Source organism: Amborella trichopoda, chromosome 13 (genome assembly GCF_054954075.1).
Source record: "Amborella trichopoda isolate Santa Cruz 75 chromosome 13, AtrichopodaSantaCruz75HAP2 v2.0, whole genome shotgun sequence".
In the NCBI taxonomy this organism is placed as follows: domain Eukaryota; kingdom Viridiplantae; phylum Streptophyta; class Magnoliopsida; order Amborellales; family Amborellaceae; genus Amborella; species Amborella trichopoda.
Window position 1 is genome coordinate 39,089,716 of NC_142348.1, and position 23,756 is coordinate 39,113,471.

At 40.6% G+C, this 23,756-nt stretch overlaps 1 protein-coding gene across 9 annotated transcripts; it reads left to right on the forward strand.

Annotated features, from left to right (window-relative positions):
- The first annotated feature begins 970 nt into the window (after nt 1-970).
- On the forward strand, nt 971-23,418 carry LOC148779211 (uncharacterized). Of its 9 annotated transcripts, none has more exons than XM_088854691.1 (5): nt 971-1,102; nt 3,809-3,993; nt 17,644-17,758; nt 17,852-17,967; nt 23,171-23,418. In XM_088854691.1, the coding sequence occupies exons 1-4, from the start codon at nt 977-979 to the stop codon at nt 17,927-17,929; spliced, it is 504 nt and encodes a 167-aa protein (XP_088710817.1). In that variant the 5' UTR covers nt 971-976; the 3' UTR covers nt 17,930-17,967; nt 23,171-23,418. The 9 variants fall into 9 exon arrangements, with proteins under 9 accessions (XP_088710817.1, XP_088710820.1, XP_088710818.1 ...); XM_088854694.1 differs by having other exon boundaries at nt 17,665-17,758; XM_088854692.1 differs by lacking the exon at nt 23,171-23,418 and adding an exon at nt 22,119-22,668.
- Nucleotides 23,419-23,756: the final 338 nt, after the last annotated feature.

Sequence of the window (23,756 nt, forward strand, 5' to 3'; positions counted from 1 at the left end):
ATGGGTCACATTCCAAGGCCGGCTACTGACGAGCATAGATTTGGTGAAACCGTGAAACTTGGCGCTGGATTTAACTTTTATGATCAATCAAAGTTCAAGTCAATATAATTACGACAAAAGAGTTTATTTAAGGTTCACACCTTGAAAAATAGAATAAGGGGCATCTCTAAAATCCTTTTTGAAAAATATTGTTTTGATGTTAAAATATATATATATATACATGTCCGTTGTAGTTTTCATTATTACTGCTTTGCCGAATAGTTTCTGTTATTACCACCGTGTCTGTTTTTTTATATCAAAACGAAAATTTAAAAATAAAAACGATTTTATCCTTTTTCGGTTGTTGAACAACCAAATTCAAAGTATTTTCGGTTACCGAAAACGAGTCAATTTCGGTTTCGGTTTTGTGTGTGTGTGTGTGTGTGTTTGTGTATGTGTTCATAAGTATTACACATTGAGCATATTGAAAGGTGATTCTTATGACTTACATTCTGTTCCCAGATTGGGATTCGTTGACATGCTTACTGGCACAAAGGTCATATCTTGTGCTTTGTGATCTGCTGGAAGATCTCAGCTCCTTGAATTCTACTAGTTGCTGTGGAGGCCTTCCATTTTCATCATATTTTAATCTTGAGGACAAGATATCCTTTTATGTAATCTCTAGTGATGCTTTCTCTGAGTCATAGTATAAAAGGAGTTTTGATCCTCGAGGAGTAAATGTGATTTGTTCAGTCAGGCTATTAGTTGTATGTGAATGCAGAATGTCAATTAGCGCAATGGTTTCCATTGTGAATACTATCTTATGCTGTTATTTGGTACACGTTGTGCTCTACATGAGTTGGTATATCCATTGAAACGCACATATCTTTACTTTATTTCTCTTTTATTAATTAGTAATTTTATGCTCTATATTTTGGATTTGCATTTCATTTTGCCTCTCAATTTGAATGAAATTCGCTTGGTGCAGTTGCTTGAAATGAGTCATACAGAGTTCATTGCCAAGGGACGTTCGTACATTGAACACCGACAGGATGCTGCCAATAAGTTATTGGACGGGGCTTTCAAAATTCGTTTGAGAAAAGGATTCTATGGAGAGTGCCTGGTAATGATTTTATTGTTATATTGATTAGATTTTCGAAGTCTGTAAGAAGAGAAACCGTTCTTTTTTGTATGTATTTGTCATTAGTAGGTTGCCTAGCAATGATTTCATTGTTATATTGATGATATTTTAGAAGTCTGTAAGCACAGAAAATTACTCTCAAGTATTTATCATTCTTAGATTGCATGGTAACGACTAAGGGCAAACATGCAATTTATTGTGTTTCTGCTGTGTATATCTTTGTTATCAATATTATGCTGTTGATCCATGTAACTAGGGGGATGTTAATTTTGTACCTATGTAAGGCCCTCTGTGGGTCCTAAAAGCTAGTGATGAAAAAATCACCAAATCGGATCGTAATAATCTGATCTGACTTAGAATTGGGAAGTCAGAACCATTGAATCGCCCCTATATTCAGAAAATTGGCTAGTTCACCATAGCACACTGGGTTGTTTTCGGCTAAAAATTGGGAACCGGGCGATTCTTGAAAAGTCGCTCGACTTTCCAGACTCCATCATTGCATCCTTGAATAAGAATTGGATGTGGTTTTTCCTTCCAATTGATTGATTTCTCTATCGTTTTAACCTATGTTTCTCTAAAAACAGGTGTCCCCTATATATTTTCTCTCTTTTCTAGTTTGTTTTACGTTCTCTCCATCTTGGAAGGCCATTCATCTTTGGTTCTTTCTTTGATCATGGTTTTTCTTTCTATTTCTCTTATTGATTTCCTTTAAATCTCAAAATTTTTTGGTGTATTTCTGACGTAGAGGTTCTTAGGGATGTAGTTTTTCAAATCTGGGGTTTCTTCTGTTTCTCTTCTATTTCCCTTTCTCTAGCAAATGATTTTTTCTTAAATCTATGGCTTTTCCTTTGATTCATTAATCAATCTCCTTTGCATTATAGTCTTTCTCCTTTGTTTGATTTTAACTATTTTCTTTTGTATATATGGTTTCTTCTGATTCCATCCTATCTTGAGCATCCTTACTTTGGAAAATATCATTTGAATTGAACTTCCAAACAAGAAAAGTCAGCTCTCTCTGTTCTAATCCTTTTAAAACAGCATTAACCTATTTTTGAAAAAATCACTTTTGAGGCAATTTCAACTGGATCGCCTTGAATCAGAGATCTGACTCGAAACTGACAATTTGACATGGATTTTCAGTTGACTGAGTCGGACCCTGCCTCCTATTTTTTAAAATCTGGTAAAATCCACTTCCATTTTTTTCTCGTTGTAGCACATGGCTCGGATAATCGAACCTATTTTGGGTTTCGTGGATGTTTGGATCTTTTGCCTCTAAGAAACCTTATTCTTGCAGCTGGTCTTCCTTTATTGTACTTAGAATTATACCATGCCATGAAGATACTGGGAGAAGGTTCTGTCCTTCATAGATGTTATTTGTAAGTGGTCTACTATAAAAAAAGTTTATTGACCTAACAAATAAATGAATAAAAAAAAAAGAAAATAGATCAGTTTATTGATTTGTGGTTTTCTATTGTGATTTATGGATCCTACACCTTAAGATGTATAAGTTTGCTTGCTTTTGAACTGCTAAGGGACATGACTGGAATTTATCGTGTTATTCAGATATTGCATTTTTTCCTTTTGATCAATTTTTATATTTTACTGGAAAAAGAACAATAAGATTGGTTCTGTATTGGGTTCCCATTCTCTGGCAATGAGGGTTCATTTTGGAGAACAATTCCTCCAGGTCCATCAACTCTGTAAATTCAGAAACTAGGAAATGCTTTAAATATCAGAAGCAGGCTTCATGGGTTAGGGCGGTGAAACTGCAATGTGGTCTTGAGGATTCCAATCCCACGTCATACCTGCCCAAAGATAAACTAATAATTAAGGAAATGTTTTATATATTATTATTACAAAGGGACAAGAAGTGTAACTCTTGATGTATTTTGTGGTTATTCTAGCCTGGTGTTATAGTTGCAATAACCCTGAAATAGATTAGCTTACTGCTCCAAATAACTGATCCTAGATTTTTTTAACTGAAACATCTGGGAATCACATTTCGAGGAACTCTGCATCATGTGTTAGTGTACTCCATACCATGCTCCCATCTTCTTGTGATCACGATCAGTGTTTAGTCCAAATTGCAATTACATGACAATTGATTTTTATTCTGAAGTATGGAGAACTAGGGATTGGAGATGTAACTGATGCTCTTTGCTGAAAGTTAAGGATAATTTCTTCAATTATGATTGTAATTAGGGAATAAACTAATTAAGAAATTAATGATGGTCTCTTTAATTATGATGGTAATTAGGGAATAGAATATAACACATGTGAAATGGTACTATGATCCACATCACCACATGAATATGTGGTCATGGGGGTCATCACTGTTCATCCAATCAATATGTTGGATGGTTAATGGTAATGGAAAGAGAGTGGGCCACCAACATGACATGAGCTCCAATATGGTGTTCTATTGTGTGGCTCCATTCAACTCATTGGATAATGATGACCCTCACAGTCACATCTTTCATGTGGTCATGTCAACTTTCCCATAACATAAAAGCAAATTTGATTATTCAAAGAAAGGTCATTATATGTGATTCACCTTGTACTGCACACGAACACACAAAAAACTTTTTATTACACATTATCCATCTAACTATTTTCTATTTTATCGAATATCTGTTTTTAGATTTGTGCTTAAAAATGAAGTCTCAGGTCTGTTAAAATGAGTTGCAGGGTATACGGGCAGATGGAAATTCCCATTTGTGCAATGAAATTGGCAATCAACTCAGTGAAAAGAGTTCTGCAGCTGGTTTGAGGTGGGGACACTTCAGTGAGACTTTAATTTTTTACTTGTCTGACACTCATATTGGCTTATTGCTGGTGATATATTTCCTTGTCATGAGGACACCACGATGCAGGTCCTCCTACATTCTCTCTTTCCCTGTTGCATTTGGATGCTATTTTTTCTTTGTGTATTTGGCGATTCATTGGAAAGTGCAAAATGAGAGGAACAAAGCAGGTTCGATTGTGCTTTTTCTCAAAAAATAAAAGCATTTTGTGTGAAATTCTCTGATGATCTCAATTATGATTGCATCTGCATTTAACATTGTGATGCTTTTGCCCTCCCTGATGTTGTTCGTTTGCCATGTGATGGACTCCTCTCCCAGGCAGCTAGAGAGAGAGAGAGAGAGAGGGACAGCATGTTCAGAAACATCCCCTGCGTTGCAACCTGCTTTCCCTTATAATCAGTTTCCCAACTCCGGTGACCCTATTCACAGGCTTTTAACCCTCAACACAACCAAACCCATTCACATAACCTGCCTACCTGAGAAACATCCTCATCCTCATGCTTCACCAAGGACATATTGACACTTTACATATTTTCTTTGCATATTTCTAGTTGGGGATCCACACGTTCTTCTTGAAGTTTTGGCTGCCAAACTCATTGATTCCTAATCCGGTCACTCCAGTTCTTTTCTCTCTATTCAACCTTGATTCATCTCTCTCCTCTTGACCTCCGTTGATTTCCCCTAACTCCAAAGATTGAGAAGCCAAAGCCAGCTTTATGTCCGAACCTGGAGATGAACCCGTCATGTCCTTAGCATTGAATGGCCTAGATGTCTTTTGTTCCATAACAGTTGCCCCAACCTGGATCACACCATTGCCCAGCACGTCAGTCGACATTTCAGGCCTGCTCATATGGATGAATGGTGTTGATCACCGAACGTGTGTGTCCCATGTGCTCAGTAACAGCTTATCTGGCCCTGCCCAAGACATCCCCTCCACCGACTTAGAAATGAGTGACCAAGATGCTTCCATGTACCCCACAACAGTTAACCACTGCCACAGCCCATAAATGGATGGCAGGTCACTTGTTCCGCCTAGATAGACAGAAGCAAATCGACGAATCAGACGCAGCCACAATGATTACCTCTCTCCCGGACCCGAGAGAAACCTGTATATGAGGCCACATCATCCACATGCTTGGTCTTCTTGGTCAGGACAATCAGGACTGTCTATTTCGTAGGAAGAGAGATTAAGATTTGTTAGTGTTAGTCTGTCTATTACCTCCCATTCCCTATTTAATTATCTTCTTTGCTCCCTCTGTTCTTCAGCCTCTATGTGCTCTATAATACCACATAACAGGGCCTGGCCTGTTCTAGGCAACCTTTCAGCTATGCCCTTTCCTCTGATGTCTTGTACCCCTAGGTGTTTAAGCTTTAGTGAAACCCTTCTTATTCTTCCTTGAATTTGCCCTACCCAACCGACACCCTCTACCCCAAACCTTGTTACTAATGAAGCAGACCTGCATCCCACTCCCCTCTTGTTGCCCCTTCCTTTGGGATCCTCCCCCTCCCTTGGGGAGATATTGGGGGAGTCAACAATGATCTTGATACTCTTAACGCGTGCAAAGTCTTTTTTCCCAGTGGACTCTAATGAAATCGTTAGTATCGTCAAAGTGGAAGGTAAAATTGACCACATACTTCGGGTTTTGGGTTTCATCTATGTCGGTCTTGCCAGTGACATTAGTGAGGACTTTAAGAGAAGTGCCTTTGCAAAGTGTAAAGCTAGAGGTAAAGGTAGTAGATAACTAAAAAAATCTATCCTATATACATTATGAGAAGCATTTTGGCCTACCCATAGTACGGGGATCTCCAAAGAAGGTAGTTGCTCCATCTCCCAAAGCTCGATCCTGCGCATTTTTTGAATTCCAGGGATCTCAATTCCAGACATTTTTTGGATATAGGATTGCAATTCGCAAAATTAGGGCTCTAGATCCCTGGTTAATGGGATCCAGATCGTTGTCATCCAAATCATGGGTTCACGATTAAGTTGAATTGAGCCTCCACCAACGTGAAAATTGAGTTTCTGTTACATTGGTACCGAAGATTACCAGCATATTTCGAGTTTCATGCACAGATCACCCCCTCTTTCCCCATGCATCCTTCCTTTAACTCCTTAGCCCAAAATCTGTCTTGTGTTTATGTGTGTGTGTTCAACAGCATATTTCTCGAAAAATTCTGAAATTTGAATTGTCTATTGGTATAGGGATCAACCAGTTGAGAAACAGTCCCAATGTAGTATCCAGGGTTTGGAGCTTGAAGTTTGAAGTTTGAAGTTTGAACTTGTAAGTCACGAAAATAAAGACCATAACTTACAAGATGCTACCATACTATGTTATTTGGAACCTGTAGATGAAGGGAGTAGCTAAAGTTGCGCCATGTCCTACCCTAAATCCTCTCATTTCACTTATGGGAAGCTCAATAAGCTTTATACCTTTGATCTTTTCTGTAATACACTCTCATCGCCCATGCCACCATTAAAGAGATCTTTGCAAGTTGACCCTTTCTTTGCCTCTGGACCCTTTTATTTTCCTCTGAATCTGGAGAGTTTTTGACTAGTTGCTTGCTCAATAGCATGTAACTGAAAGGACCCAAATGGAGGAAAACAAGGACACCACATTTCCATCCCACACTAAATTTGAATCCTCATGTTAGGTTTCCAATTTCACTTCTTACTTATGAAACACACTCCAAGATAAGAAAAAAGTAAAACAAAATATTTTAGAAACTGGATTCTTTGGAAAAAAAAACCTTTAATCATATCATTCAATGGACGTCACTCCCGAGCTAGAGTACCCTACTTGGGCAGCCTTGATTCTAAGCTGGACGGACCTCGATCCCATAAGCTTTGTCATTTGGTCTTGGAGAAATTTGGATCATGCACCATCGCTCCCTTCATGTTGTTATCATGATCCCTTTAACTCATGGTGTAAGGATCTCGATCCCTGCTTCATGGATCCTTGTGCATCTCTCGATCTCGCGGTCCCCATCTCAGTCTGGGGTCTGACCTTATTCTGAATCCTGGTAACTATGGGCCTACCCAGTCCTTGTTTCTTTTTCCTCGAAAGGTTGGGCCCTTAGATGCTTCCAAAGGCATCAACTCCCCCTGCCCTGCCAACCTACCCCGCAAATGAATACTTTGGTTTAGAACATTCGAGGATTGGGCAACCCCTCAATGAAAATGGCCTTATCAATTACACCGGCAAGCATCATCCTGAAATGCAAACAGTGTTACAGCCCAAACCAGAATCCCTAACCTCGTTAATATGCCAAATTTTGGGTAGTAGACCTTGTCAATGTGAAGCGTTACCCTCGCAGGGAGCCTCCAGCAGAATATGGGTCATTTGGGACCCAACTATTTTTGTCTTACCCTTGTTCTATCGAGGCTCATACTCAGTCTTAATTTTCCTATCCATGATTTATAATGACTTCATTTGGAAAGCCATTGCAGTCCATGGCCCGTATAGATTGAACCTTAGGGAGGAGGTCTGGAAAGAGCTTATCCAAGTAGCCTCCCTCTCCCCCACCCGTGGTGCATAGTTGGCGATTTTCAAAATCATCAGATGATCTTCAAAGAGGAATAGGAGTGAACAAATCACAACGAATATGGCAGGGTTTACAGACTTTGTTTATAGAAACACCCTGATCAATATCCCGCTCCTTGGGTCCTTCTTCACCTGGCTCAACTATGTACCCAGTTTGATCCTAACAAAAATAGATAAATTCCTAATCTCCTGGGAATGGGAGGAGGAGGTCCAAAGTGTTCACTTAGGAAAATTCCACAAACTCGTGTCAAAGCATCACCCATACTTGTAGACACTGAAACTATCCTCAACGGTTCTAAAGCCTTTCCAATTCCAGGACGATGTGGATCAATGACATGGAGCTTAATTACAGGTTGATACCTTAGTTGTGGTCTCACTTCATGATCCAAGGATGGGCTAGTTTTAGACTGCGTATAGAACTCTACAACTTCTGAAGGGCCAATCATAACCCAATCATAACAGTGGAACTGTTAACTTCCTGATAACTTTCGTGGAAGAAAGGAGGCCCTGCTTCACATGATCAATGATCTAGACTTAATTGAAGAATCTAGAGATCTGCTCAAAGTAAAGGGCTAGGAGGATACATACTGAAGTGGTGTATCAGGCCATCCTCAAGCACGAGAAGATTTCTTGGTATGCTTGGGAAAGGAGACCAGAACACAACCTTCTTTCACAAGATCGCTAACTGTCAAAGAATGTTAAATGCTTTCTTCTGTCCAGAAAAGGAATTAGGATATCCCATGAGCCGCAGAAAGTTAATTGGAGGCCTAGGATAGCCAATCTTCCCTTCTAACCTTGCTCAGGGAGTGGCTAGAAAGCCTGTCCATTGGAACATAGATCCTTAGAGCTGCTGCAGATTTGGATCAAGATAAGGCTTCAGGGCTAGATGGTTTCCTGGCAGCACTGTTCCATAAGTTTTGATATCCCAAAGCCCCAAATGTCCCTTCTTGTTGACTCTTATTATTGAGGAATCATCCACAGTGGGATAAACTCCACATTCCTCACCTTGGTCTCTAAGTTGAATGGAGTAGAATATCTGAAGGATTTCAGACATACACACCTAGGGCCCGTTGGATGTCAATTAATTTTATTTGGAATAGGTTATCTTATCCAAGGTTTCAAAAAAGGTAGGTGGCCCGTCTGATGCCCAGCGCACAACACCTAGGCTGGCATCTAGAACCTCATATATGCATATATTTGTGTCAATTTTTTAATTTAATGTATATGTATATATTGTAACATACTTTTTTATATACAAACATATGACATTATCACACATTAAGAATAAATCTGTTCAAAATTTCAAAATTCAAATCATACTGAATTTAAAAACAGTTATAAGTCAAATAGGCTATGTATTAGTAATAGTCTCCAACTCCCCATATTGCATATTAACATGAACTCCAACTCTCCAAATCTTCAACAAACTTACAAAAGTATAAATCCAAACAACGAAATAGTCCAAAAAAGCAAAAAGTCTAACATCCGAAAGGTTTAAAGTCCAAATCAAGATGGTGTAATAAAGATGAATTACAAAACTACAAAATAAGAGAGGACATCTGCGTTTCTCCAATCATCATCATTAAGAATCAGAACAACATCATAATCGCTTGCATCTGCATTGGAATCGAGGCCGTCATCATCATAATTGTCATCCTATTCAACATATTGCTCTTCTTCCTCAGTTTCTTCTAAATCTGCCTCCTACTCCTCTATCTTTCTCACCCCCTATGAGTGTGAAGCCAGCAGCAGTCGTTGCTCGAGTGGCCCTCCTAGAATTAAAAGCTGGATCCGAAGCCTCCTCAACCATTTCCCAAGTCAAACCCTCCCTAGGGAAGACCTCCTCAGTACCAGGGTTCTCAACTAGCCAATCAAAAGCATTCTCCATGTCTTTCGAAGTGATGGGATCCTTCTTTTGCTAGTTAAACTTCTCCTTGAGCCTCTGATTCTCGCTTACAAAAACCAAGTTATTGAGCTTCCTTTGCTGAAGCCTATTTCTTCTCTTTATATGCACCTATAAGAAAAAATGCATAAGTACTAGACTACTGGTGTACTACAATTACTAATCAATCCATCTATTAGTAATGTATTATATCATAGTTTAATATATTTATATCTATTATCTCCTATAAATCTATATTCAAAAAATGAACTTGCAAACAACAAAAGAATATAAAATACCATCTCAAACGAACTCCAATTGCACTCACAACTAAAAGAGCTAGCTGTCAAACTCAAGATCCGAATAACCATCTTTTGGAGGTGTGGACTGCTACTACCATGTTGTCTCCACCATTGGCCAGCAATATAAGCAACCTTTATAATTAATTTAAGTATTTAAAATTATCGTTCAAATTTTTGGGAACTTGAAAGACAATTTTCAAACAAAAATACAAAAGATAGTATAAAATATATTATTATTGTCGGGTTCCACTTTGCTCCTCTGCCTTAGTGCCATATCTTTTTGAATGACTTATGAAGCACCCTTGTACAAAATGAGCTCTTTAGTTGATATCTTTTCTTGGATATTTGCATCGGGAAGGCACTCAGTAAAACTTTCCATAATTGTATCTTGTGCCTCAATATGACCATCAACATAAAAGAATTTGGGGTTCAAGTAGTACCTCGTTGCATGCAATGCTCTATGGAGCTGCCTATCCCGCTTGGCCTCAATGATTTACCAAGTTGGGCGTACTTGGCCTTATCATTGCCCAAATTCTCTGCAATCTCCTTCAAGTGCATCATATATAAAGCCCATAGAGGGCTTATTAGCATTAGCCAAGCGTAAGACCTTCACCAAGGGTAGAAATACTTCTATTGCCTACGTTATCCCACGCCAAAAATATTTAGAAAGAATAATATCCTGCGCCTTTGTCTCTTGGCATCTCTAGACCACCTTCACCTACTTCAATCCTCTGAAGCGAACATAGTCATCAATGGGATCCTCCTTTTATACATGCTCTATAGACTAAAGTAGGCAATGACAAATCTAGTGGCCCCGAGCCTCACTAGGTACCTCTTCTTTGTAAACTTGCGCATCATACTAAGGGTAATTGTGTGATTGTATATGAAGATTGTAACCTCCTTAGCCTTAGAAAGAAGTCATTTAATAGTAGACATATTACCAATTTCCTCAAGCATAAGATCTGTACAATGTGCAGTGTAAGGAGTCCAAAATATGCGATGCCTCTTTTGGCGAGGCAAATGGCCTACAGCTATATTAGGAGCAATATTATTTGTGATCACTTGAATTACATGCTCCTCCCCAACCTCCTCAATGGCCTTATCAATAAAAGAAAATATATAATGAGCATCATGAACATCATCAAAAGCATCAAATCGTAAAAAAACTATACTTAAGGGAAATTTTACCAACAAATTCATGGTACTCCTCTTATCACGCAATAGGTCGGTCATTATCATCATCATCATCATAGCCTTTTTCCAATTAATTGGGGTTCGGTACACGAGTCCTGGTCTGCTATTATGCTCTATTATGGGCCATATCCTCAGTGACGCTATAAGTCTTCATATATTTTCTCATTATTTTCAACCATGTCCTTTTGGGCCTTCCCCTTACCCTTTTTGAGCCTTCCACTTGAACAAACTCGCATCTCTTAATATGTGTTGTTCTAGGTCTGTGTCACACATGGCCAGTCCACCTAAGTCTACTCTCTCTCATCGCCTATCGGTGCCACACCTAAATTTTCATGAATGGATTCATTTCGAATTCTATTCCTTCTTGTCTTGCCACTCATCCATCTCAACATCTTCACTTCCGCTATACTCATTCTATGAGTATATTGTGTTTTGTTTGCCCAACATTCTACCCCATAGCGAGTCTCATAGCTGTTCTATAGAACTTTCCCTTCAACTTCATTGGCATGCGGCGATCACACAAAATTTCGGTTGCATATCTCCTCTTTCCCCACCCAGTTCTAATTCTATGTGCAATATTTTCCTCAATCTCTCAATTTTCTTGGCTTGTCGACTCAAGATATCGAAAGTACGGTCTTTTTGGCATTTTCTGGCCGTCAATCTTAGCTACTTCCTCGTCTCTACTCCTATTATTACTAAACTTACATTCCATATACGCTGTCTTAGTCTGGCAAATTTTAAAACTTTTAGATTCTAAAGCATCCCTCCAAAGGTCTCACTTTGTATTGGCGTCGTTTTGGGTCTTTTCCCTTCAGCCTAAACTTCTCAATCAGTTGCTTAAGTAGGAAAATCGCCTCGGTTGTTGACCTCCTCGGCATAAAATTAAATTGTTTTTTAGATACACTCGTTTCATGTCTTAGTCGTTACTCAATTACTCTCTCCCACAACTTCATGGTATGGCTTCTAAGCTTGATCCCTAGATAGTTCACACAATTCTGTATGTCTCCTTTATTCTTATAAATAGGTACCACAATACTTTTCCTCCATTCGTCTGGCATTTTCTTTGTTCTCAACACTTTGTTGAACAACTTTGTCAGCCAGGTATATTGAACAACTTTGTCGGGATACCATATGGTCCTAGAGCCTTTTCTATCTTTATGCTTTTCAAAGTTTCTTTCACTTCTGATATCTTAATCCTATGAATGTATCTATGACCTCTGCCCTCATTTATCCCAACGGTTCCTTCTACTGCTATGTTCCCATTGTGTTCATATTTAATAATTTTTAAAAATAAACTTTCTATCTTTCCTTGACCTCTTCATCCTTCACCAAGACCCTTTGATCATCACTCTTAATGCATTTAATATGATCTAGATCCCTATATTTTTTCTCTCATTTTTGGTAATTTGAAGACATCTTTTTCCGTATTTTTTATTGTATATATTATTATATGCCTTAAGTTTAACTTTACTTATTATTTGTTGAGCGGTTTTCTTAGCATTTTTATATTCTTCCAAGTTTTGATCATTTCTACAACATTGTCAAGTTTTATAACATGATCGTTTTCGTTAATGGCCTTTTGAACCTCATGCTCCACCACCAAATTTCCTTATCAGAATTTATTTTCCCTCTAGATTCTCCTAAAACTTCTTTTGCCACTTTGTTAATACAGTCAGCCATCTCATTCCGCATAATATTGACCTCATGTTCAGAGCTTCATTTTCCTTCTTTAATTAATTTATCCCCAAATAAGTTTATTTTCTCATTTTGTAAATTCCACCACCTAGTCTTTGGATACCCATTACTTTCACCCCTTATCTTCCATGTCTTTGTACAGATGTCTATAACCATGAGGCTATATTAGGTAGTCAAACTCTCTCTTGGGATAACCTTGCAGTTTTTACATGATGGTCTATCTACCTTCTTAATTAGGAAGCAGTCTAGTTGGCCTCATATTGAGCCCACTCATCCGTATTGGTCTTGAGAGATTCCTTAGTATGCTTAACTTCTTTTTTCAATAGTGGCTCGCCAAGCTCATATGGATTTGGTTATTTCAACCCTGGCCCAAATTGTCGATTTGCTTCCAACATTGTACGAAAGCTATTCAAGCGAGCAGTATTAAGAGAATGCCCTTATGGTAAAACTACCAAGTAATGTACTAAATCACTTGGCCTATGTCTTCTTAAATCTATTTTTAATTATTATTTGTTTTTTGCCCTTACCCTTTCCTTTTTCAATTATTGTCTCGGAGCTAGGTGTTAAAAAACTATCAATAGGCCCTTTAATATGAGGCCTTTTAGACCCAAGACCTCTCTTACTCTTAGAGCTCTGAGTAACTGCCATGCCTACCGCGTCTTCCCCTTGTTCATCCTCATCAGTGTCAACATCATCATAAAAACACGGACCCATGCCCTCAATTCTGCTACATCCATTTCTTTTGTTATTTTTCTATTTTTCAGCTTCAATGAGCCTAGAAATTTTTTTCTTTACAGGCTCTAGGACCATCTTAAACGAGGCAACATCACTTCTAATAAACAGCAAGATGCTTCTTGAATCTATTTATGCCGGCATTAGAAATATGTCCACAAAATTGACACACAATTTTATTTTACTCATTCTTATCCAGGATAACACAATACTTCCATCCCGGCTCCCCATTCCTAGTAGACCTCGTAGAACACATCTCAAATCCGAAAAATAAAACTCAATTAAAGATTGTAAACTAACCTTTTTTGCCTTATCTCTAAAAATAATTTCAACAAGAAAAGAAAAACTTAGGATGCTTTTACAAACGACAGAAAACAATTTCAATTATCAGAAATTAGTATAGCTAAAGAGATTTTGGGTTTAAAAAAGTACTTTTTTTTCTTTTCTTTTTAACTTTGGGGGGTTGAAAATAATCCCCATAATCTATATAAGCTTTTATGGGGGTCAAAATTAGGCTTTTTAAAAAATTGAAAAAGGGGCCACAGCCCTGAGCGCCCGCCTAGAATTGGGTGCTTGGTGCCCACCTAGAACAGGGCGCCCAGGTGTCGCCTGAGGCCCCTTGCTGCCTTGGGGTCGGGCGGTCCTTTTTTGAACATTGATCTTATCTAAAGTTAATATACTCTGGATATATTACCATGTTAGCTGTTTGGTATATATATTATATTACATATAATATTCTTTAATATTATATATTTTTTCCAGTCAATTCTAGCATTTTTAGCTATTTCTTGCAAAAAAATGTGATTTTCAGCAAAACTATTGTGGATAAAGTAAAAATTGCTTTTCAAGAAGATAAACTTATATGTAAAATTGGCTATAAGTTTATCTCAAATAATTTTATGATGGACACGAGCAAACAACCATTAATTTATTATCAGGATTAATTTAATTGAAACAGTAAATTATCAGTGATAACGAGTACATCCAAAGAGCGCCATATGCGAGAATTTTGCATGATCATAGCCAAAGCTTTGGCATCTTGTCTGTGACAGGTGCTAAACTTTGTTATATCCCCCAACTGCTGTTCATTGGTCCAGTACAAGCAGATTTTGGAGGGGGCTCAGATTGCACATGAATGCATGCATGCCAGATACCAATCCAAAATTCCTGTTCTTGCTCTTAAGCTTCTCCTGGGAAAGGTGTATTATCATGTCAATTGGGTTGTACTTGACCAAATCTTAGATCTAATTGGGTTTGGAGATATGTGGAGGTCTTATATTTGGGACTTTGTACCATCTCCACACGTTTCGGTCCTGATCAATAGTTGCCCTCAAGGTTTTTTCTCCTCCTCAAGAGTTCTATGACAAGGAAGACCCGTCCCCTTTTTCATATTCCATAATGGCAGAATTCTGTAATGAACCTATATCCAAGCTGTTTAAGCACAACTTGTTCCAATGATTTTAAATCCTCTAGGTAGGGGCCATCAATCTCCCACCTTGAGTACGGATATGATACTTTGGTCTTCTGCGACACAAACCCTCAGCAAGTTGACAACCTTTGGTTCTTCCCTCTGAGCTGCAAGGTTTCCCCAGGCCTCAAAAACCAATCTCGCAAAAAGAAAACTCTTTGGAATTGGTGTTGGCCACAAAACTAAATTGGAGTTGACCAAAAAGCCTGGGATAAAGAATGGCCTCCCACATAGCAAGTAACGCATCCCCCTTTGTGTCAGTAAACCACGAAAAGAGCAGTGAGATGCTGTCATCGAGATATTTGAGTGGAGAGTGGCAGCACTGAATGGCATATTACTGCCTCTAGCAGGGAGAATTACTCTAATTAAAGCCACTCTGTACAATATCCTTCTGTTTCAGATGTCAATGTTCTGTCTGCCGGTGGCCATAGTAAATCTGTTAGATTGTTTGATGACAGATTTTCTGAGATCCGGAGCTCAGGTGCACATAACTTCCACTTGGTTAGTGGGGACCCTGTGCAAATTGAAAAGATATAGGGACCTTGGCACACGAACTGTAGGGATTGTAACATAGCACTGCTCAGGAAGTAGTGGTGGTGCTTCATGACCCAAAATTGTCACGTGGAAGCACGTAATGCAGAATAATTATGATCGTGACAAGTCGCGCTGGCTACCCAAGGGTTCAGCCATGCCTGGGCCTCCAGAGTGAAAGGGATAGCTTCATCCTACCTCCTTTTGCCAACAACATTTGGTTAAGGGTCAACAGACAAGATCAGGATGTGGAAGGATCTTTGGGTGGGAGAGTGTACTTTGGGACAACAATACACAAATATCTATTCTCAAGCCATATATTAAAATGACTGTGACTTTGTTATACAACATATTAGGCTGTCAGATGGTTTGGAAGCCATACTTTAGGAGGAACCTCCTTGACGTAGAAATATCCCAACTGACTTCCTTGGCTCTGCGGGACTTCTCTAGATGGTGTGGTTCCGTGTATCTTTTGTAAGGTTATCGGTGTTGTCCTTCTACCACACACTCATCCCAAGTACTAACACCCTTGTTATAGCTAACCGGGCATGTTTAACCAGACATTCCTGAGATCCAGGTTTTCAATATGTTTAGTTTTGGCCAACTACAAAGAAGAGGGATCTGCCTAACAAGTGAACTTGCCATGTGTGAGAGTCCCAAGGAAACTGTAAATCATCTCTTATTAACTACTCGGTTTCTGTCAAGATGTTGTCCTTGATAATCCAGAGTTTCGTTCGGGTATTACCATAGTCAGTTCATCAGCCTTTCACAGCATTCTTCTAATCTTCTTACCCTTCTTTCAGCCTCTTATTGTGACGACCCTGAATCCTAATTATGTTCTGGGCCATATGGTTGGAGTGCAGCAACCTTATTTTTGAGAGCAGAAAAGCTCGAATAGATGCAATCAAGGTCGTTATCAAATTAATCGTGGCTTTTTGCGCCTGTAATTGTAAAGAATTTCAAGCCTGTTCATTGGCATATTTTGAAAGAAACTGGAAGCTCATTCGGGTTTCCAACCATTGTTACCCCCTTGATGAAGCACTGAATGCCACCAAAGTTGGGATCGTCAAACTCAACTTAGATGACTGCTCTCTTGGAAAGCCAGGACCAGTTAGTATCGAATGTCTATTTAGAAATATAGCTCTGGTAATCTGTTACCCTCTTTCTTGGGCTTTGATTGGTTATGCAAATTCCATGGTGGCCAAGGCACCTCGAGGGCCTAAAACTATTCGACACAACTGGGAACATTCACTTCTAGTTGAAGGGGACTCTAAAACTGTTATAACTTGGGTTACATGACCATCCCGATGCCCCTGGAGAAAGGAACCAATCTTTGACCAAATTTTTGAGATATGCAGACCATTGCGAGTTTCGTTAAGCATATGTGGCTTGAGGCCATTTTAGTAGTGTATGCCTTAGTAAAAGAGGGTGCATCCATCCACAATTTTGTAAGTAATCCATCCCAGTCATGACTACTGAGGAATTGTGTTTTTTTGAATCACACTAATCCTTTATCATTAAAGCATGTGACTAGCCATGCATGTATGATCTTATGTTATATATTAGAAACATGCGTCACTTGTTTACTCTTCATGGATATGCCCCATGCATTTTCATGTGAAAATGTTATGTAATTGTTATTTAATTTATATTTCACCTGATTCCCATTCTTTAGCTTTTCTCTCTAGTTCAAGGTCTTTCATTGGTCCATTGTAGTTTTCCACATGCTTGTGTGCGACTTTCAATGCATTTAGTCCTAACCATGACACCGGTTATTTCTTGCAGTTCCTAACACAGGAATTGTGTTTTTCTGAATCACATCATTCGGTTTACTCTTTCTATGAAAAAAATCTATCTTATTACTGAAAAATGAAAAATCAGGTCATACTAGGAACTTGAAGAACAAGGGGACTCCCAAAGTTTGATTCGATGTGCAAGTCGAGCCTGCCTGCTCCCATGGAGACTAGATCCCATTTTTTACCAAATCTTTGATATCACTAGTTTCAAGTGGTGAGCTAATGAGGCTGCAGATACTTAGCAAACGCTGGCTCCTTGAGCGCAAAGCTTTGTGATTTTGTCATCACCCCAACTCAAACTTGACTATAAGTCTCGGTTTTTTGCTTTTTTGGGGTGCATACTATGTTCTTGCACAGCAGGCACTTGGAATTGTATACTTCATGATTTAATACTATACAGTCATTTCTTCAAAAAAATTCCTTAAACAACTGTAAATTGTACATAGATTTCCTCATAATTTCTCAATGCTATTCAGATGTCTTTTATCAGTTTGATAGCAAATTTGACGATAGTCTTATTTTTACAAAACGTTGTTTCTTCCTAGCACATTTGAATGTTAAAATCACTCTTATCTTCTAGTGGCTGCAATAATGTTTGCAGACCCATAGGTGCAGTTGTATATATGCAACGAGGGAATCTGAAGATGAGCTTGAGGAGTATGGATAGTGCTACTGATACTTCTGAAATTTCAAAGGTATGAATGGGATGACAAATAATGTAAAACTGCTGTATCTTCCACCTACATGTTCTTCCATTTTTTCTTTCCTTACATTTTCCCAAATTGTAGGCATATGGAGGGGGAGATCATCCTAAATCCAGCTCATTTATCATAAGAATGGATGAGTATAACAAATGGATCTTATGAAGCTGCATGACTTGTATTTTATGGACATAATTCTTATGGTAAGAAATCTTAACTCAATTTATTCATCAAAAAGTTGCAGAAGTAACCTATCCGAAGACAAGATTTTTTGCAATCATTTTATATCAAGCGGACATGCATGTCATGTTGTACTTAATACAGATCAAAGTATATATGAATGGAATATGTTGCTTCTATTTACCTGGTGATCATGAAGTTCTTCTTGTTTGAGATTTATATGTGGTCTATATTCTTCAAATGTTAAAGCAATTCTTTTTTTTTTTTGAAATTGGTAACCTTGTATTAAGTAAAGGAGATTACATAATACAAAAAATAGCTGCCCAAGACACGGGAGCACTATACAGCCACCAAGGGTGTAGCAGATACCAAAAAATGCTATACAAGCATGAGTGCAGTATTACAAAATGTGGATGATGAAGCAAAAAGGTTCGAAAAAAGCTAGGACATTGCGTTGGAAGTACCTTCCTTAGTCAGTGCGTTGACCACTTGGTTGGACTCTCTCCAGGTATGCTTCCATAAGACCTGCATATGCCTGCGAATATCGAAAATCTCGTCAAAGACGAGCAAGTCTCAAGGAGGAACAACCTCACAAGAGGCCTAGGAGATTACATTTCTCGAGTCACCCTCAACGACCAGAATAGTGCTCCAAGAGGGATCAAATTTTTTAAGGCCTTCCAAGAGGGCACAGGATTCGGCACTGGTGGAATCCGCAAGGCCGATGGGAGAAGCAAAGGAGATAAGGGAGAGTCCTTCGTGATTCCTGAGGATGCCCCTGATGCCTGACGGATCGGGGTTGCCCAGAGGGCACCCATCAAAGTTGAGTTTGGTCTAGCCAATATCCGGAGGTCTCTAGAGGGAGGAGCGCGGCACAGGTCTAGGCATGTGATGAAGGTGGCAGTCCATTTGAGGTGGAGGTCAAAGGTGGAGAGAAGCTTGAAATGGTTGTGGTTGGTGGCCCAGAAGATCGCCATGGATGTTATGGACTCCTTTAAGACTTGTTTTTTGAGACTGCTGTCCATGAAAAATTATGTTGTTGCGTTCTTTCTAAATCGACCATAGGGTGACCGTGACAGAAGCCTTCCAAAGCAGGATACCAGATTTGGGCCAAGGTCAGAACAGCATCTGATGTAAGAGCTGTGGAACTGATTCAGGCATCCAAGACCAGCCAAACAGTTGGAGCAAGTCCTCCCAAAGTTGACCTGCGAAACTGCAGTGAATGAAGAGATGGGAGTTTGTTTCCTCCTCCGACAGACACATTACACATCGGTTTGGGATTTGCATGCCTTTTCTATGGAGCCGGTCCACAGGTAGGACTCTCTCCCACAGAGAAACCCAATTGAAGACTTGTATCTTTAGGGGAATAAAAGGAATCCAGGCTTTAGCGATGATGGATTGGCGTGGGGGAGGAACAGCCGAGGGACGAAATAATTCATTCCTCACCAAGAGGGGAAAACGAGTGGAGGAGAGAAGGGAGTTCCAAAAATACAGGAAACTCTTCGTCGCAGAGTTGTCTGCAAAAGTCCAGGTTCCATGCCCGGGAATTCCCTGCCGGTGCAAAGTGGTCTGCACCCATGGCGCTAGGGTTCGAAAGAGGTTGGGAAAGCAGATCAGGAAAGGGAGGTGGCCAATCCAGAGGCCAGAAATTTACTCTAGTCCCGTCCCTAGGGTGGAAGATGAAGTCTTTGAAAAGATGAAGGTAGCAGAGCAAAGATTTCCAAATTCGGAGTAGGACAACGTTTCAGGGAGGGCCAGGGGGAGGACTGACAGTGGTATTTGTGTCTTAATACCTGGTTCCATAGTTGGCCCCCTTGGTTGGCTAGCCGCCATCACCATGTTCCCAACAGACAAGGAAGAAACCCCTTGGTCATAGTTAATTCCATAAACAAGATTCGAGAATTCTCTTGAACCTTCTTTAGTTACTTAAAACGTGGTTTGGGCATTGGATGGGAAGAAAGCCTCGACATTTTCCTTAGATCTGTCAAACTTGAAACCCACAAGACGAAGAACCTGGTTGATGTCTCCTTGAGCCTTGCCTTGCCCATGTTTGAAACGAACCTAGAACCCACCGAAGGAGGCGAGGATGTCAGGGAAGGAGAGGCTGCGTTTGAAAGTGGTGGCGGCACAAGATGGTAGATGAGTGTAGAAACTGAGCTGCGCTTGAAAGCCGCCGGAGGAGCACCAGACGAATGGGGCTAGACCTTAGTACATGGGGTGGGGGGAGACATGCAAATGCCGAGAGAGGGTAGAGAATGGGGAGGGGAATAAGGGATGGGAGTAGGCAAGGCGGGGACAAACGATGCGTATGAGGAAGAGGGAAGGGGGTAGGAGTGGGGAGGGACAGGAATAGGGGCAAGAGGATGCGGATTGAAAAACTTCCTGTTAAAGGGTGCGAGAGTGGGAAAAGAGGCAAGCGGGATGGGATGAGAGAACAAGGGGTTGAAGGTTGGATGGAGGTAGGGAAATGGAAAATAGAGCTAGGCACAGGAGGGTAAGCGTTGAGGATGGATGGGGAAGAGTGAGCAGAGGGGTAAAACAGGGGGAAGAGGGGAGCTAAACGAGGATAGGGCCAATGGTGGGATGGAAGAGGAGGAGGCACAAGGGAGGGCGGGGGGGTGGGGGAGGGAGGAGGCACAAGGGAGGACGGGGGGGGGGGGGGGGGGGGGGGGGATGGTTGCGAGGGGAAGAGAGGGAGCACGACGATGAGTGGCTGACCTGTACCTAGAACGATTGCGAGGAGCCATGGGTGAGGGAGGGGAGTTATTAGCCGATGAGTCCGCTGAAGTATCCACCAAGGAGGGAGGAAGCGAGGGGTCAGTGGTGGCCCCTGCCAAAGAGAAGGTGAAGTCCAAGGCAAAAGAAGAGGTAGAAGAGTTAAGTGCATGGGAGGATAGGGGAGCTTGAGGGTTCCCATGGGTGCCAGGGGAAGGGGCTGGCAGTTCGAGGTAGAGCACCTTGGTGGGAGAGGGTAATGATGGTGGTACAGAGCTGGTGAAGGGAGGCGGCGAGGGTGGTGATGGGATAGGAAGATGAAGAGGTCGTCGGGGTCAGGTGAGCCGGAAAGATGGCAGGGCATGGGGAAAGGAGGGGGAAATCATGCGGTCTGGGGAGGGGAGATGGATAGTTATAACGTCAACGAGAGAGGGGGTATACAGTGGAGGAAGGGTATGGGAAGAGGAAAGGGGAAGGGTGGTGGGGACAGGCGGAGAAAGAGGAGGGGGTGGACACGTGGTTGAGGGAAAGGGGGAAGGAGGACACGTGAGTGTGGGTCAACAACAAGGTCGGAGGGGTAAGTGGGAGTAGAGGGCACATCGCAGGGAGAGAGAGGAGTGGTGGAAACATTACCATCGAGGGGTAGGGAGGGAGACAAATTCATCAAGGGTGGGAAAAATGGCGGCGAGGTGTCAGGGGCTTTGATGTTAGCCTGAGGAAGATCCTCGAGACCAAGGGATTGATCCTCAAGTAGAGGGAAGATTTTGGCCTGGGGCTGGGATCCAGAGTACCGAGGACCGTGAAGTGAGTGGTCTAGAGGAGCATGGGACCTGCCGTTGGAGATGCGGCCTCTCCTCCCCTTTCTGTGGACCGTAGTCCAGCCATCGTAGTTTGTAGGTGCTGCAGGGTTATGTGCACTCTGTGCTTGGTGAGTGTTGGCCAGAGAGGCGGAGGACCAGGACGTGACCACTCGAAAAAAGGCACACCTTCGATGTTCAACCATATTAAGGGAGGGATGGAATGACGGTTTAGAAGTTCCACCAGCAGCAGAATGGAGCCCAGGAGATAGAGAGTTCTACTCCGCCAAAGTCGCCCTCCAGTCTCAACCTCTTCCTTTCAAAGGTGTGTCTCCTTTGCTTGTGGAATGGCCACCTATGTTTGGAGCCCACAAACCACTGAAAACCTGGCTCAGGACCCCTCCTCCTTCAAACTCATCGGAGAGAGATGCAGGAATCTACTCACCATCAATTGGACACTGCAGTAACTATCTCCTGGAAAAATGGCGGCTAGGTGCCTCATTAGAGGCATCCACCGAAATCAGTGGGCAACATATTATATTTGGCATCTTCTTCTATTATATGCTTAGTATTATATTTATACCCATTTGATTTCTACTTTTCATGCGCATGCAGAGACCAATCGATATCTCTGTATAACTGGAGGATATACTACTAATCTGCAGTGTCAAGACCCATTGTCAATCTACACACAGGTATAAATGACCAGAGAGTGCCTATCCCGAGATATTAATGGTGGCTAGATGCGCTAAAAAAAGAGTAGCACCCTGTATAGATATCAGAACGGTGAGTCCTCAGCCAGTTTGGAACAATGTGAGGCTGTAGATGAAGGACTTGGATGTGTTGGATCTAAAAGCCGGCCTGTAACTTTGGTCATCAAGAGCCTGTGCTGCAAAAGAACTTTGGTGCAAATGTTAGTGCTCGTCATTCTTGCTGAGTATCCTGATGGTCTATATTGATGCCAAAGTATTCAAAGTCCACATCCTATGGCTACAAATACATAGAAACCTACATGCCTAAACATAGTGTGAGCGTGCAGTCACGCACATGTGACACAGAAGCTTGGAACCGTGAATTATTCAATGCGTAATAATGCCCTGCCTGGCTGACTAATGGGTCCTTTTTTGGCTGCATTGAAAATGAATCGCCGGTCTTTGATTTTGGTTTGTGTGGTTTTTTCTCTGAGGGATTATGAAGAAATTGATGATCTTTATTTTTGGTTTGTATGTTTTTGTCTCTTAAGGGATTATGAAGGAATCACTGATCTTTATTTAGGCTGGCTCATGAAAAATTAAAAATCACATATCAGACGGTTCAAAGTACTTTTTTTTTTCTTTTATTAAATTGGTTTAACATATTATGACGTGTGGTCCCTTCTCAAATGGGCACAACTAATAAAAAATAGGAAAAAAGAAATTGTTGTTTTGATTGAAATGCATCTAAAACTTGTAGGCGTATTTTGGTTATTTTATTTTACAAAAAATATTTATTTATTTATTTATTTAAGTGCACCCCTATAAGGTACGTCAAACCTTTTAGTTTCATGCGAAGATAATTTACAGAAAAAAGTTAAAAATAAGGAGTGTCAGGCATTTGAAGCTATCCTAGCTGCAACTGCTTGATAGGGCCCCACATGTAAAAAGTTTCCTTTTTTTTGACCTTTATTGGGGAAAGAACGTGGTCTGGCGAGACTTTGATTTGCTTTTTATCTTGATAGGGAAAAGATTCTGACCTAGCTAACGAAACAGATGTTCTGCTACTCGGACGCATTTCTTTGATCGAAAAGCTTCTATCTCTATAAAAACATTTGCTCCATTCTCCCGTTTCTCTTTGCAACTGAGATAGATAGCAGAGAATTATGTACCACTCAATGAACGGTTGGATACAGGGTAAAATAAATAAGAAGATCAATGTAAAACTCATGAGAAGATGTACAAGGATTTAGAAGAATCGCACGTTTGCAAATGACTGATTTTGTTTTTACCTCTTAGGGATTTCACTCTCTTCTACTCATTGTGAACCCCTCCATAGTTGGATCTCTGCTAGGGAACCGAAGGGGAGAGAGAGAGACAAAGAGGGAGAACCCAATAATTGGGCCTTTGTAGGGCACATAACGAAGAGAGAGAGAGGTCCTTCGGTCATTTACCAGGGTAGCCAAAAGAAGAGAGGAGAGACCAAGGAAACCAAAGGAGTCTAAAAAGGTCATAAGTATTTGGGGTTTTACCAAAGGTCAACTTTTCTATCTTTCTTTTGCAGCATAGAAGTTCTATTTTTTCTTTTATTCAACTGTTTATTTTAAATGG